This window comes from Delphinapterus leucas, chromosome 20 (assembly GCF_059928025.1).
Source record: "Delphinapterus leucas isolate spDelLeu-1000000601 "Yukka" chromosome 20, BTC_Dleu_Yukka2, whole genome shotgun sequence".
Lineage (NCBI taxonomy): Eukaryota > Metazoa > Chordata > Mammalia > Artiodactyla > Monodontidae > Delphinapterus > Delphinapterus leucas.
Genome location: NC_143148.1, coordinates 49,625,743 through 49,641,240, shown reverse-complemented (window position 1 = coordinate 49,641,240; position 15,498 = coordinate 49,625,743). Strand labels below are relative to the sequence as shown.

The window sequence follows — 15,498 nt, the reverse complement described above, 5'->3', positions numbered from 1 at the left end:
AAAGGGTCTGAGAAAATACTTGAAGAGATTATAGTCGAAAACTTCCCTAACATGGGAAAGGAAATAGTCAGTCAAGTACAGGAAGCAAAAAGAGTACCATAAAGGATGAACCCAAAGAGAAACATGCTGAGACACATTAATCAAACTATCAAAAATTAAATACAAAGAAAAAATATTAAAAGCAGCAAGGGAAAAGCAACAAATAACATACAAGGGAATCCCCATAAGGTTAACAGCTGATCTTTCAGCAGAAACTCTGCAAGCCAGAAGGGAGTGGCAGGACATATTTAAAGTGAGGAAAGGGAAAAACCTACAACCAAGATTACTCTACCCAGCAAGGATCTCATTCAGATTCGATGGAGAAATTAAAACCTTTACAGACAAGCAAAAGTTAGGAGAATTCAGCACCACCAAACCAGCTTTACAACAAATGCTAAAGGAACTACTCTAGGCAGGAAACACAAGCGAAGGAAAAGACCTACAATACCAAACCCAGAACAATTAAGAAAATGGTAATAGGAACATACATATCCATAATTACCTTAAATGTAAATGAATTAAATGCTCCAACCAAAAGACATAGACTGGATGAATGGATACAAAAACAAGACCCATACATATGCTTTCTACAAGAGACCCACTTCAGACCTAGTGACACATACAGACTGAAAGTGAGGGGACGGAAAAAGATATTCCACAAAAACGGAAATCAAAAGAAAGCTGGAGTAGCAATTCTCATATCAGACAAAATAGACTTTAAAATAAAGACTATTACAAGAGACAAAGAAGGACACTACATAATGATCAAGGCATCAATTGAAGAAGAAGATATAACAATTTAAAATATTTATGCACCCAACATAGGAGCACCTCAATAAATAACACAAATGCTAATAGCCATAAAAGGGGAAATCGACAGTAACACAACCATAGTAGGGCACTTTAACACCCCACTTTCACCAATGGACAGATCATCCAAAAGGAAAATAAATAAGGAAACACAAGTTTTAAATGATACATTAAACAAGATGGACTTAACTGATATTTATAGGACATTCCATCCAAAAATAACAGAATACACTGTCTTCTCAAGTGCTCATGGAACATTCTCCAGGAAAGATGATATCTTGGGTCACAAATCAAGCCTTGGTAAATTTAAGAACACTGAAATCGAATCAAGTATCCTTTCCAACCACAATGTTAGGAGACTAGATATCAATTACAGGAAAAAAACTGTAAAAAATACAAACACATGGAGGCTAAACAATATGCTACTAAATAACCAAGAGGTCACTGAAGAACTCAAAGAGGAAATCAAAAAATGCCTAGAAAGAAATGACAATGAACACACGATGACCCAAAACCTATAGGATGCAGCAAAAGCAGTTCTAAGCAGGAAGTTTATAGAAATACAATCCTACCTCACAAAACAAGAAAAATCTCAAATAAACAACCTAACTTTACACCTAAAGCAAATAGAGAAAGAAGAACAAAAATAACCCAAAGTTAGCAGAAGGAAAGAAATCATAAAGATCAGATCAGAAATAAATGAAAAAGAAATAAAGGAAAGAATAGGAAAGATCAGTAAAACTAAAAGTCAGTCCTTTGAAAAGTTAAACAGAATTGATAACATTAGCCAGACTCATCAAGAAAAAAAGGGAGAAGACTCAACAGAACTAAAAATGAAAAAGAAGTAACAACTGACCCTGCAGAAATACAAAGGATCATGAGAGATTACTACATGCAACTATATGTCAATAAAATGGATAACCTGGAAGAAATGGACAAATTCTTGGAAAAGCACAACCTTCTGACAATGAACCAGGAAAAAATAGAAAATATAAACAGACCAATCACAAGCACTGACATTGAAACTGTGATTAAAAATTTTCCAATGAACAAAAGCCCAGGACCACATAGCTTCACAGGCAAATTCTATCAAACATTTACAGAAGTGCTAACACCTATCCTTCTCAAACTCTTCCAACATACAGCAGAGGGAGGAACACTCCCAAACTCATTCTACGAGGCCACCATCACCCTGATACCAAAACCAGACAAAGATGTCACAAAGAAAACTACAGGCCAGTATCACTGATGGACATAGATGCAAAAATCCTCAGCAAAATACTAGCAAACAGAATCCAACAGCACATTAAAAGGATCATATACCATGATCAAGTGGGGTTTATCCCAGGAATGCAAGGATTCTTCAATATACACAAATCAATCAATGTGATACAACATTTTAAAAAACTGAAGGATAAAAACCATATGATAATCTCAATAGATGCAGAAAAAGTTTTTGACAAAATTCAGTACTCATTTATGATGAAAACTCTCCAGAAAGTAGGCATAGAGGGAACTTACCTCAACATAAAAACGATCATATATGACAAACCCAGAGACAACATCGTTCTCAATGGTGAAAAACTGAAACCATTTCCACTAAGATCAGGAACAAGACAAGGTTGCCCACTCTCACCACTATTATTCAACATAGTTTTGGAAGTTTTAGCCACAGCAATCAGCGAAGAAAAAGAAATAAATGGAATCCAAATCGGAAAAGAATTAAAACGGTCACTGTTTGCAGATGACATGATACTATACAAAGAGAATCCTAAAGATACTACCAGAAAACTACCAGAGCTAATCAATGAATTTGGTAAAGTAGCAGGATACAAAATTAATGCACAGAAATCTCTTGCATTCCTATACACTAATAATGAAAAATCCGAAAGAGAAATTAAGGAAATGCTCCCATTTATCATTACATCAAAAAGAATAAAATATCTAGGAATAAACCTACCTAAGGAGACAAAAGACCTGTACACAGAAAACTATAAGACACTGATGAAAGAAATGAAAGATGATATCAACAGATGGAGAGATCTACTACGTTCTTGGATTGGAAGAATCAACATTGTGGAAATGACTACACTACCCAAAGCAATCTACAGATTCAATGCAACCCCTATCAAACTACCAATGGCATTTTTCACAGAACTAGAACAAAAAATTTCACAGTTCGTATGGAAACACAAAAGACCCCGAATAGGCATAGCATTCTTGAAAAGAAAAACAGAGCTGGAGGAATCAGGCTCCTGGACTTCAGACTATACTACAAAGCTATAGTAATCAAGACAGTATGGTACTGGCACAGAAACAGAAATATAGATCAATGGAACAGGATAGAAAGCCGAGAGATAAATGCATGCACATATGATCACCTTATTTTTGATAATGGGGCAAGAATACACAATGGAAAAAAGTCTCTTCAATAAATGGTGCTGGGGAAACTGGACAGCTACATGTAAAAGAATGAAATTAGAACACTCCCTAACACAATACACAAAAATAAACTCAAAATGGATTAAAGACCTAAATATAAGGCCAGAAACTATCAAACTCTTAGAGGAAAACATAGGCAGAACACTCTATGGCATAAATCACAGCAAGATCCTTTTTGACCAGCCTCCTAGAGAAATGGAAATAAAAACAAAAATAAACAAATCGGACCTAATGAAACGTAAAAGCTTTTGCATAGCAAAGGAAACCATAAACGATACAAAAAGACAACTCACAGAATGGGAGAAAACATTTGCAAATGAAGCAACTGACAAAGGATTAATCTCCAAAATTTATAAGCAGTTCATGCAGCTCAATAAAAAACACAAACAACCCAATCCAAAAATGGGCAGAAGACCTGAATAGACATTTCTCCAAAGAAGATATACAGAATGCCAACAAACACATGAAAGAATGCTCAACATCATTAATCATCAGAGAAATGCAAATCAAAACTACAATGAGGTATCACCTCACACTGGTCAGAATGGCCATCATCACAAATATCTACAAACAATAAATGCTGGAGAAGGTGTGGAGAAAAGGGAACCCTTTTGCACTATTGGCGGGAATGTAAATTGATACAGCCACTATGGAGAACAGTATGGAGGTTCCTTAAAAAACTAAAAATAGAACTTCCATATGACCCAGCAATCCCACTACTGGGCATATACCCTGAAGAAAACCATAATTCAAAGAGTCATGTACCACAATGTTCATTGCAGCACTGTTTACAATAGCCAGGACATGGAAGCAACCTAAGTGTCCATCGACAGGTGAATGGATAAAGAATATGTGGCACATATATACAATGGAATATTACTTACCCATAAAAAGAAATGAAATTGAGTTATTTGTAGTGAGGTGGATGGACCTAGAGTCTGTCATACAGAGTGAAGAAAGTCAGAAAGAGAAAAACAAATACCGTATGCTAACACATATGTATGGGAAAAAAAAAAAAGGTTATGAAGAACCTAGGAGCAGGACAGGAATAAAGATGCAGACCTACTAGAGAATAGACTTGAGGACACGGGGAGGGGGAAGGGTAAGCTGGGACAAAGTGAGAGAATGGCATGGACATATATACACTACCAAACGTAAAATAGATAGGTAGTGGGAAGCAGCCACATAGCACAGGGAGATCAGCTTGGTGCTTTGTGCCCACCTAGAGGGGTGGGATAGGGAGGGTGGGAGGGAGACGCAAGAGGGAAGGGATATGGGGATATATGCTTATGTATAGGTGATTCACTTTGTTATACAGCAGAAACTAACACACCATTGTAAAGCAATTACACTCCAATAAAGATGTTTAAAAAGAAACATCTCAAATGCTGTAAGGCTGCATCTGCCAGTCCCTGCCCATGGGAGCAAGAAGCTTGTTTTCAGGCCTGATTTTCACCTTTAGGCAAAAGCAACAGCAGAAATGTAAAACTCATAGCAGCAATCTCAAATTTGACAATAAATAACTTGTTTTAAACAGGAAAATATAACCGTATTGTTCATTAGGTTCTTGATCGGAATGATTTTTGCTTTGCCATCTATGAAGGTGACAGAGACGGACAACATTTTATGTCATGAGTGATTTTGTAGTGCTGCTAATATGTCTTATGATTTAGACTATTATAATATCCTTAATATTTCAAAAATGACTGAGGCTGGCATAGTATTTTTTTTTTTTTTTTTTTTTTTTTTTTTGCGGTACGCGGGCCTCTCACTGCTCTGGCCTCTCCCGTTGCGGAGCACAGGCTCCGGACGCGCAGGCTCAGTGGCCATGGCTCACGGGCCCAGCCGCTCCGCGGCACGTGGGATCTTCCCAGACCGGGGCACGAACCCGTGTCCCCTGTATCGGCAGGCGGACTCTCAACCACTGCGCCACCAGGGAAGCCCTGGCATAGTGTTTTTGAACCTTTCCAAATGACGATTTGTAAAACTACATCACATTAAAAATTTAGCCTGATAATTCAAACATCTGCACAATTCCATTCTTCCTCAACATAATATAAATTTTTATTCCATTGTAAAAAGCATAAAAACTCTATGCTTTGAAAACCTGTAAGGTTAATAATTTATATCTCCAGTAGCAAAGAAAAATTGAGCCATCCTTATAGAATGGAATGATTTAGTATATGATACTCACCCACCAATAATAGGTCATCCATTCTCTTCCGAGTCACTATGATACAACCTGACAACTGATTTAATTATCGAACACTGTACCTGAGAAAGTCTTCTCCTATGAGAGAAACAAATGGACCACCCACCCATACCATTTAAATAGCCCACCATCCAATGCAAAATGTACTTTCCTCACCGAAACTAGCAAAAATTAATACTTTAAAAGAAACTAGAAAGATGGGAATGGGGGAGTTGGTGTGTAAAGCCCTACTTGTGTTATCTGAAGTGTAACAATTTTAATATATTGACTTTCATATTTTGTCGAGGATCCTTGTTATTAGCTATGGGCACAGTCACACAAAGTCATATGATGTCATAATAGATTACAGTGTACACGGATTTAAACATTAATTTTTAAAATCATTTGGGGTAGTCTAGATAGACGTACACCTAGTATTTTATTAAATTTGTATGCCTGTAAAGTGTTTAGAAATGAACTAGCTTCATGGGGCTCAGTACAATAACGCCGTACTGAAGCAGCTTCTTTAAGATGCTGAAAATTAGGCTATGACTATAAGCACCCCAGAGGATGTCAAATAACATCACAATAAACTACACATTAATAGCAAGCTTACATTTTTAGCCCCTCATTTTAGGGAGCCTATTAATTAGTAATATGACACTGATTATTTTATTTCCTTTTGTCAAGCCTGCAAATCTACCACATTTTGAGTATTGCATTAAAAGGTCCCAGCACAGTACCTCTTAAAAATGATAATTGATACTGAAGTTTCAGTTCCCACATTTAAACTACAGCAATATACGAACAACAAAATAGATACACAAAGACTAGGCATATTCACTTGTATACCTGTGTTTCTTATATTTGGTTTCTGACTGTATTTTAACTTTTTTTCCTCTCCCAGTCATATTCTATTAATTTTGGTCATAGTTAATATAGATGAGTAGTACAATGGCATCTTTAAATTGTTTTTAAAGATCATTTATTAACTTGAGGTCGCAATTTACCCCATTGTGACCTCTAGTTGCTTGGCTTGGGTATTATTCCATATATATGAAAATGTGATGGAGCTCCTTTGTCAAGAATTGTATAATTTTAATGAAGAGACAAAAATATCCCTCACCCAAAGCACTGACCTAAATTAGACATCAACTTTCCAGACACTCATACAGTCTCTTTAATTATATTCTAGTCATTAAAATGGTACCATATTGCCTAGAAGTGCAGAGAATTGCATTTGGTTCCCAAATGAGAGACTTTACACAAATCTTCTCCCCAAATACATGCAACACCACACAAACTACAGCAACAAGTAAAGTTAATTTGACTAAATATTTAGGTTTTACATTCACACTAATATTGAGATACAGTTATAGATTCCAGAAAGACCCCTCCCCATCTCTCAAAGACCAGATAAGACTAATAATTGTGTTACACAAGACTCATCTTCCACTGAAGATACCCAGCAAACTTGGGGTCCATTTCAAAGTCTGTCATATTTTTCCCAGAACACATTTCCTCGGGATATATTGATTTACCTGGACTGGGCGAGAGGGTCATGGAAGGAAATTTCTATTGCCCCACAGCTATCATTTTGGTTAATAAGAACTGCTCGTGTTGAAGACATATTTAAAAGAAAATCGGAATCGAGTTCCTCTAAGGAAGAGATAATCTTATTAACTCAAGTATTCATTTGTTAAACAAATATTAATTTTTGGGTTAAGCATAAAATTTTATGGAGAAGGGACAGAGAGATAAGGAAATCTTTCAAACGCATATACTTTGCCTGCAGGAATACACTTATTACCTGCTGTGATGTCACTGGGTAATTTTCCTGGATGGTAGAGATTCACCTTAAGTCTTCCATCATTAAGAAAGAGGAGGAGACCCCCTGAAACCAGCTGAAGCTCACTGAATAGCAGTAGCCCCTCCTTATTCCAGGTTCGAAATTGAAAAGTGGCAGAAACTTCGTCCTCCCCGGAAGAGCCCGGCAGTGCTAAGTAACTCCTGGGGCTCAGAAAAGTCACAGGCACAGACTGTGGTTCTGAACAAGAAAACAACACATTTCCCTGAGAATAAAGTAAAAGAAAAAGCTTTAAGAATGACACTCACATCACCTTAGTGATAAAATCTGAAATACAGAGGCTGTTTATCAATCTCTAATTACCCCTGATTTAAAACAACAACAAAAATTGCTATCAACATGAATATTCAAATCCTTGCCATATGTCTTAAAGGTTCTTCAAATCCAGGGATACATGGTCTGGCAAATCTTTCCCTGCGTTTTCTGGGTGAAATTATTTCCTCCCCATCTCTCAGTTCACAAAGGCATCTAACTCAATGCAATTGAATTCAATAAAAAATTTATGTAAAACAACTCTTTTTTACGTTTTACTTTGTTTTCTCTTCCCACTTATTTCACCCTTTTGCTGCCTTTGGCTTCTAACCCACCCCATAACATAACCAACATTAATGAGCTACTGGTTTTCCTTCCATGTTTTTTCATAATTCTGTTTCCATTGACATATACAAATATATATATATACACATATATATGTATATACATGTTTAAGTTATGTGTTCACTTATACATACATTCACGTACACCTAAATATGTTTTGAATACATATACCTACACACTAGGCATTATTTGTTTTATTAAAATAGGAGCCATGTTTTATGCTGTTTACTGTATCATGATTTTATCATTAACAAATAACTTACGGAAATCCCTTTGAGTTATCTGGCAGAAGCCTAATTCCTACTTTTATTGATTGCATAATATTTTACTATGTGAATGTTCCAATTTTAGTCAGCTGTTTCCTTGTTAATGTATATTCACTTTGTTTCCAGGTTTTGCCTCTCTGAACAATGCAAGAATAAATAACTCTGCATGCTTCTCTATGTGCTGGTATTTTCAGTTCTGCAGAAGAGGGTTCTAAATAAAGAACTATTGTATCTACATGTTTTAATAAATATTTCCAGCTTCTTCTCTGCCCACCAAAACAAGTTAAATTCTCCACATTTCCAACAGTAGTATACAAAGGTATGCTTTTCCTACATCCTTGACAAAGATATGCTTTTCCCCACATCCTTGACAGCAATAGGTATTACATATCTTTTAAATTTGCATAAGTTCAACAACAAAATACCAGAGTGATGTATCATTCTTATTTCTCTTGCATTTACCTAACAGTATATCTAAGCATTTTTCATGAGTTTGTTGCTCTTCCGGACTCGCTTTCCTCAGAACGGTCTGTTCATACCCTCTGCCTATTTTTCATTTTTCATTTTATTAGGTTTAACATTGCATAATACAATGTAGTACTTACATTCTTTTTTGAACCATTTTTGTCTTTTTCTTATCATTATGTGCTTGTCATCAGATTTACATGTATTATTTCTTATCTAATGGTTTTTAGGTAGATCTTCAAGATACATTAGAATTGCATGAATTTTCATTAAAATATTGTACATGAAGGATTATTTTGCTATTAGAATTAAATACATATTTAAGGATTAAAAAAAAAAAGTAAAGGTCCGAACTATTTAGAAATAATTAGAATGTTCCTTAACAGGCTTCAGAAATCAAGATAAATGTTTTTATTTTACCCGAAAATAATCTTCAACAAATTTTCTAAATATAGATTTGAAAAGTCAATGAAATCACTTTATTTAGAAGAATACACATTGGAATTAAACTACTAGTCTTGGTTAAACAAAAACATTTGGCTATACTGTGATTCTGTTAAAAGTGAATTAGCTTTCACTGCAGACAAATACCTTGCCCCAGTGAATGAAATAACAAAAGCAGAAGAGTGAAATAAACTGACCCATAATGTAAAGGCAATTATAAGACTAACAAACCTGGTAAAAATGGAAACATTTACCAGCTGCATTTGGACAGCTGTCTGCTATTCTACAAGCAGCAAATCCTCTTGGCAATGAAGAGTGGGTGCTAGCTGCACGAGCAGCTTCTGGAAACTCATTTTGCAATGAAACACTCACATCTATCTCTCTATAATATTTTTATTTTCCATTTAAATTCTTTTCCCTTTTTTAAAAAAAATACTATTTAAAAATCTTGCTGGATGGTGTACTCATATAAATACTATCAATTCACACAGAGAATTAAGAATAAAATGTTTTGTAAGCAATAAATAATCCCATGATGTGGTTTGGGCTTTGCTGACACAACATGAGCTTACATTTACATATTCTGAATTTTGAACAATTAAAGAAATGTATTCAAATGGATAGATGTGTCTGCTTTTCTGTCATTAAGCTGGTTAAGCTAGAAACCACGTTTCACAGAATCTCTTTTCTTGTCTTGCTCTGGTTAAAAGTTAGCCAAAAAGGGAGCTTGCATGATATGAGTCAGAAGTGAAAGGCTGGCCGTTTTTCCCCCAGAGGTTTTCTGTGTGTGATAAAGCCCAGTGAGGGAGGATCACAGAGGGGCTGGTTTATTCCAGCTTGTCCTGGCTTTCACTCTGCTCCATCTCTTCCTCCAGACAGCTGGGCTCCACTTTCCAGTGCCTCTGATGATTGTTAAGATCCAAGTCCTAAAATAGATCCTTGTTCCTAAACTCACAGTGGTGCTGCTTCCCTGACTGAACCCTGACCGATAACAGTTGTATTTAAATTCTGCTGCATTTCCATAGAATTAGAGTATAATGCAGCCTAACCAGCACTGCTCTTGGGACAGACTGGCAGATGCAATCTTGTAAAAGTCTATTAGTTTCTTTTATTGGTTATAAATGACCATGGCAAAATACAAATTTTTCAAATGCTTCTCTAATAGAGATGGATGTTATCTGACTCCAGGAACTTGGTATGCTTCTTCAGAGAGTGTGTCAGGGAGTAACTTATAAAGGAAATTACAGAGTAAGAGAAATTAGTCTCCTGGGAGTAATAATATCACAACAAAATAAATTATCAGTTGCACCAAAAAAAGGCCTGCTTTACTTCATATAAATATAAAATAATCATGCCCTATGAATTTAAAATTTTTAACATAGAATTCATCCCTTACATGCATATTGCCAAGCAGAGAAATGTTTTTAAGGAACAAGAGTAAAGTCTAAAACATCACATCAAGTGGGAATTCAAAATGAAGCAATTGTTTTGTGTGTAGTTTTCCTCATTTGTTCACATGAAGACTCAAGTCTTACCATAATGATGATCTGTGGGTTCCGTTGCTTGGCCAAATCAATAACATCCACTCCATTATAATAGAGATTTTCTAAACACCCATGAAAATGTTTATGGGGGAATGACGCTGATTTTCCAGGTGCTGGAATCCCTCCAAAGCTGATCTTAGAAAGAAAAATGGCATCAATAATATTGTTTAGTGATTTTTTGATAATCTGCTTAAATAATTACGATTAGCAACTATAGCTGTAGTCATCACAGATAGACCGATTTTTCAGTACCCTACACTGCCATATTGATAATTTCAAATGGAGATTAAAAAAAATTAAGATGCATATCTTGAAACAAATTTATATGCATTCAGTTTTCACTTACACAAGAGCTTGATTATTTTTTACAAGTTGCTCATCACACCTGATTTCAATATTTTTTGGTTGCTGAAGAAAAATACATCTTTATATCCATGGTAAACCTTGGCAGCTTTAACAATGTTACCAATTACAATGACATTTTGTTTCATACACATTTCTGGCACACATTGATATTTGTGCATTTGAACTGATTATTAATGAATCAATTAATCTATTTATTGCTACATTCTCTCCATAAATCTGCACTGTTCAGGAGTGCCCTTTACCCGCCCCTACCACCACCAATCGTGCAACACATTCTGTATTTACTTGTAATGAGATCTCTTCAAGAACGTTTCCTACATGTGGCAATTTGTAACTACCCGTTGCAGGCAAAAAAGATGACATTTCTTTGTAATAATAAATTAACGCACTGGGAGAAAGATGGAGTCTCAGTAGTATATGCACAAAATTTGCTACTTGAGTTAGGTCACCTAGAGGAACACTTCATCAGAACCTTGACTGACTCTGAACGTAGGTTTTCTATAGTGTATTTTCTTTCATGTGGCTATACCACATATATATTACAAAGTCTGCATTAATTGAAACGTAACCATCACACCTCATAATCAAGATGTAGGTAACTGAACTCTCCCTGGGCGTGGAAACGATGTCTGTGCTCATCCACTGTAAAGTTGACTTGTTTGCCCAAGCGTTGGATGAGCACGGAATGCCAGTGCTGGTCGTCCAGCAGGCTGCCCAGGGTGAGACTGATCGGGCCGTGAGTGGAGGGCAGCTTAGCTTCACCTTAGAAGAGAAACAAATAACAGCACCATTATTCTCAGTTTAAAAAAAAGAAAAAAAAGTTCCTTTTGGGGGCACCAGAGTCTCTCATGATAATTGCAATCTCTTTCCATCCACTCCATCCAAAATGCTAGTCTGAATTTACCTCAAGTTTGAATATAATATGCTCTCAACCTTGTTGTAATTTCTTCCTCTGTTAATTCTCTTTATTAGCATTACCCACCATCACACACTCATTTTCAATATAAATTTTATCTTTGCTACAACCTCATTATTTTTACTACCTCGGTATTTTTCAATGACCCATCCCTTTCATCATGATGTTTGAAAATAGCTAAGTGGTTCTGTCAGCACTATGACATTGAAAGAGGGTCTTGTACAATTTGCAAATAGGAACCATTTTTACGTGCAAGTACAATATGGGCGTATATATATATATGTGGGACATATATATATATATATATATATATATATATATATATATCACATACATACATAAACACTTGAATGTGGAAATATGGCACCTTAATTGCTAAAATAAGATAAGCTATAAAAGCATAAAGTTACTAAGGTGATATCTAAATGACCAGAGATTTTTCAAGCACTTTACCCAAATAGTTTTACCTGAATTAATAACTAAAAAGAGTTTTCCTCTTCTTAATTCCAGTGTGATGTGATCTCCATTTTGCCCTTGCCGGTGGAGTAGAATCCCATCGCTCTGCATAGTTTTAAATTTCAAAGAAATTATATCCTTTATTGGGCTCAGGGATTTTTGATCAAATCTGTAGAGAAGGCAACTTTTCCCATCAAGATCAACCACCTCTGATCCTAGACAAAGATATTAAAAGTCATTCTAAGGATAAATATGCTTTTCATTAAAGCATTTTAAAAGTATATGTATAGAAAGAGCATTATACTTGTACCCATACATGTATAGTTCAGCTCCAAGCCAATCAAAATAATGGAAAATAAAACCACCAAATGTCTAATTCCTTCTAATTCCTGGGATTGATTCCATTTTAGTCTTTATTCACCTATTTACAAAATTCATGATCTAGAAATACATTTTGAAATGTATTCCTAATTTTCTCATATTATTAAAGGCTGTTTCTCATTCCATAATAAATTAGGGAAAAGGTTATAATCAATACCCATAAAACCACTTTGCATATTTCATGATCAATATTTTTAATGACATTCTTGAAATGTTGAAGTTAAATGGTTTTTTACCTTCTAAAAAAGTAGTTTTGAAATCTCAAAATTCTTTCTATATGGCATATATAAAAGAGATCGACACACAAATACAAACACATACATCGGACTCATCAATGCCACCTCAAGTATACATTAAACTGACCTTTGTGTTTTGTTTTATTTTATTATTTTTGTGGCTAAGTAATAGTATTTAAGAGCAATGCTATTTTCTGTCTTCTCAAGGGCACTGTTGGAAAGATATTCACTTAATGACATTATAAGGGCTGTTCTGCATTTGTGTCATAACTGTGACATTGACAGGTTTTTTCAGCTTTCTGACAGTGTCTTATCTACTCATTGTCAAGATCACTTTTATTCAGTTCATCTGATAAAAGATGTCATGTTCTACCAGTAACATAACAGTACATCTGTCAAAATCAGTTGCACCCTGAGCAAAGAACTGATAATACTCAGAAAGCCTTGCAGTGTTTCCTACATTTCACAAGTCAAAGATTTTTTTTTTAAGGCAATTACCCTTGAGAGTGCATTTATGTAATAAATGAAGAGGTTAGGGAAACCCAATAAAATAGGAAGCTATTTTTCAACTGGTTAGGTGACTTCTCCCAGTCAACAAAACGACATTACAGTTCACTCATCTTGTTTCATTCCACAAAATTATTACATCAACTTGTATGTCCAAATATGCATTTCTTTCAGATTATCCATCATATGTAATGGGAACCATTTATATTCACCACCGCCCCCAATTTTTCCCAACTATTTTATGCAGCTATCTTTTGGAAATTCAGAGGTTTGATTTTTCCACGTCTTGTTAATGTGCTTATAAAAGAATTCATTCACCAAGTGCACATGAATAAACATTGCATTCTGTAGGAAGAATAATGTTAACTGAATAATTACTCCTTGTTATATAGCTGAATGAATGTGCATGGCAAAAACATAACTCTGTGACAAATACAAATAATGTGTTCTATGATAATTAGATTACAATAAATTAAGAAAAATTCCAATAAGACAGACTTTAAATGCTGACACATTTAGAGCCATGCAGTTATCTCTGAGTTAATGCATCGCTTAAAGGCAACCGTCATTATAATGATTTTATTTCAGATAAAGTCTATTTTTGGAATTAGCTACCAAGAGAATTTTTTCCCCAATGAACGTCTAGCCTGTGATACTTCAGCCTTCTATTTCTTTTTTTCTCTCTTCTTCACTACTGTTGCTATTACATTATAATGGTCATATCAGCCTTTCATGGCACCAAGAGCTTTGTGCCTGGAATATCTCCATCAGCAAAATGGGATAGTGAGAAACCTATTAGACTATTGATGCCTAAAGCAATGGTATACTACTTCATCTCTTAAATGGAAGCCACTGGGCATTTTCTCTCTTACCTATTATGTTCTTACTTCACAGGTATCACACTAAGTAGTTGGGTCCATTCATTCAATAAATATTTACTTAGCCCATCCAGTCTGAGGCCCTGTGATGGATGCTGAGATAAAAGAGGGATCAACACCAACATGGCCCTTGTCCTCACGGAACTTACATTCAGTGAAGACGGGCAACAAGTAGCAAGTAAAAAAGTAAGTTCACATTCCCACCAGCAGTGCAGGAGGGTTCCCCTTTCTCCACACCCTCTCCAGCATTTATTGTTTCTAGATTTTTTGATGATGGTTATCCTGACCGGTGTGAGATGATATCTCATTGTAGTTTTGATTTGCATTTCTCTAATGATGAATGACGTTGAGTGCTCTTTCATGTGTTTGTTGGCAATCTGTAGATTTTCTTTGGAGAAATGTCTATTTAGGTCTTCTGCCCATTTTTGGATTGGGTTGTTTGTTTGTTTTTTTGTTATTGAGCTGCTTATAAATTTTGGAGATTAATCCTTTGTCAGTTGCTGGTACAGCCACTATGGAGAACAGTATGGAGGTTCCTTAAAAAACTACAAATAGAACTACCATATAACCCAGCAATCCCACTACTGGGCATATACCCTGAGAAAACCATAATTCAAAAACAGTCATGTACCAAAATGTTCATTGCTGCTCTATTTACAATAGCCAGGAGATGGAAACAACCGAAGTGTCCATCATCGGATGAATGGATAAAGAAGATGTGGCACATATATACAATGGAATATTACTCAGCCATAAAAAGAAACAAAATTGAGTTATTTGTAGTGAGGTGGATGGACCTAGAATCTGTCATACAGAGTGAAGTAAGTCAGAAAGAGAAAGACAAATACCGTATGCTAACACATATATATGGAATCTAAGAAAAAAAAAATGTCATGAAGAACCTAGGGGTAAGACAGGAATAAAGACACAGACCTACTAGAGAACGGACTTGAGGATATGGGGAGGGGGAAGGGTAAGCTGTGACAAAGCGAGAGAGTGGCATGGACATATATACACTACCAAACGTAAAATAGCTAGCTAGTGGGAAGCAGCCGCATAGCACAAGGAGATCAGCTCAGTGCTTTGTGACCAC

General features: G+C 35.6%; 1 protein-coding gene across 1 annotated transcript in view; it reads right to left on the bottom strand.

The window, feature by feature from the left end:
• CNTNAP4 (contactin associated protein family member 4) overlaps nt 1-15,498 on the bottom strand; it is a 268,480-nt gene that overhangs the window by 89,363 nt on the left and 163,619 nt on the right. The window contains exons 5-8 of the mRNA XM_022583147.2: nt 12,415-12,618; nt 11,609-11,793; nt 10,657-10,800; nt 7,293-7,554 (exon numbers count right to left, since the gene is read on the bottom strand). Of these exons, the coding sequence (XP_022438855.2) occupies nt 7,293-7,554; nt 10,657-10,800; nt 11,609-11,793; nt 12,415-12,618 (795 nt within the window). The remainder of the gene's footprint in view (nt 1-7,292; nt 7,555-10,656; nt 10,801-11,608; nt 11,794-12,414; nt 12,619-15,498) is intronic.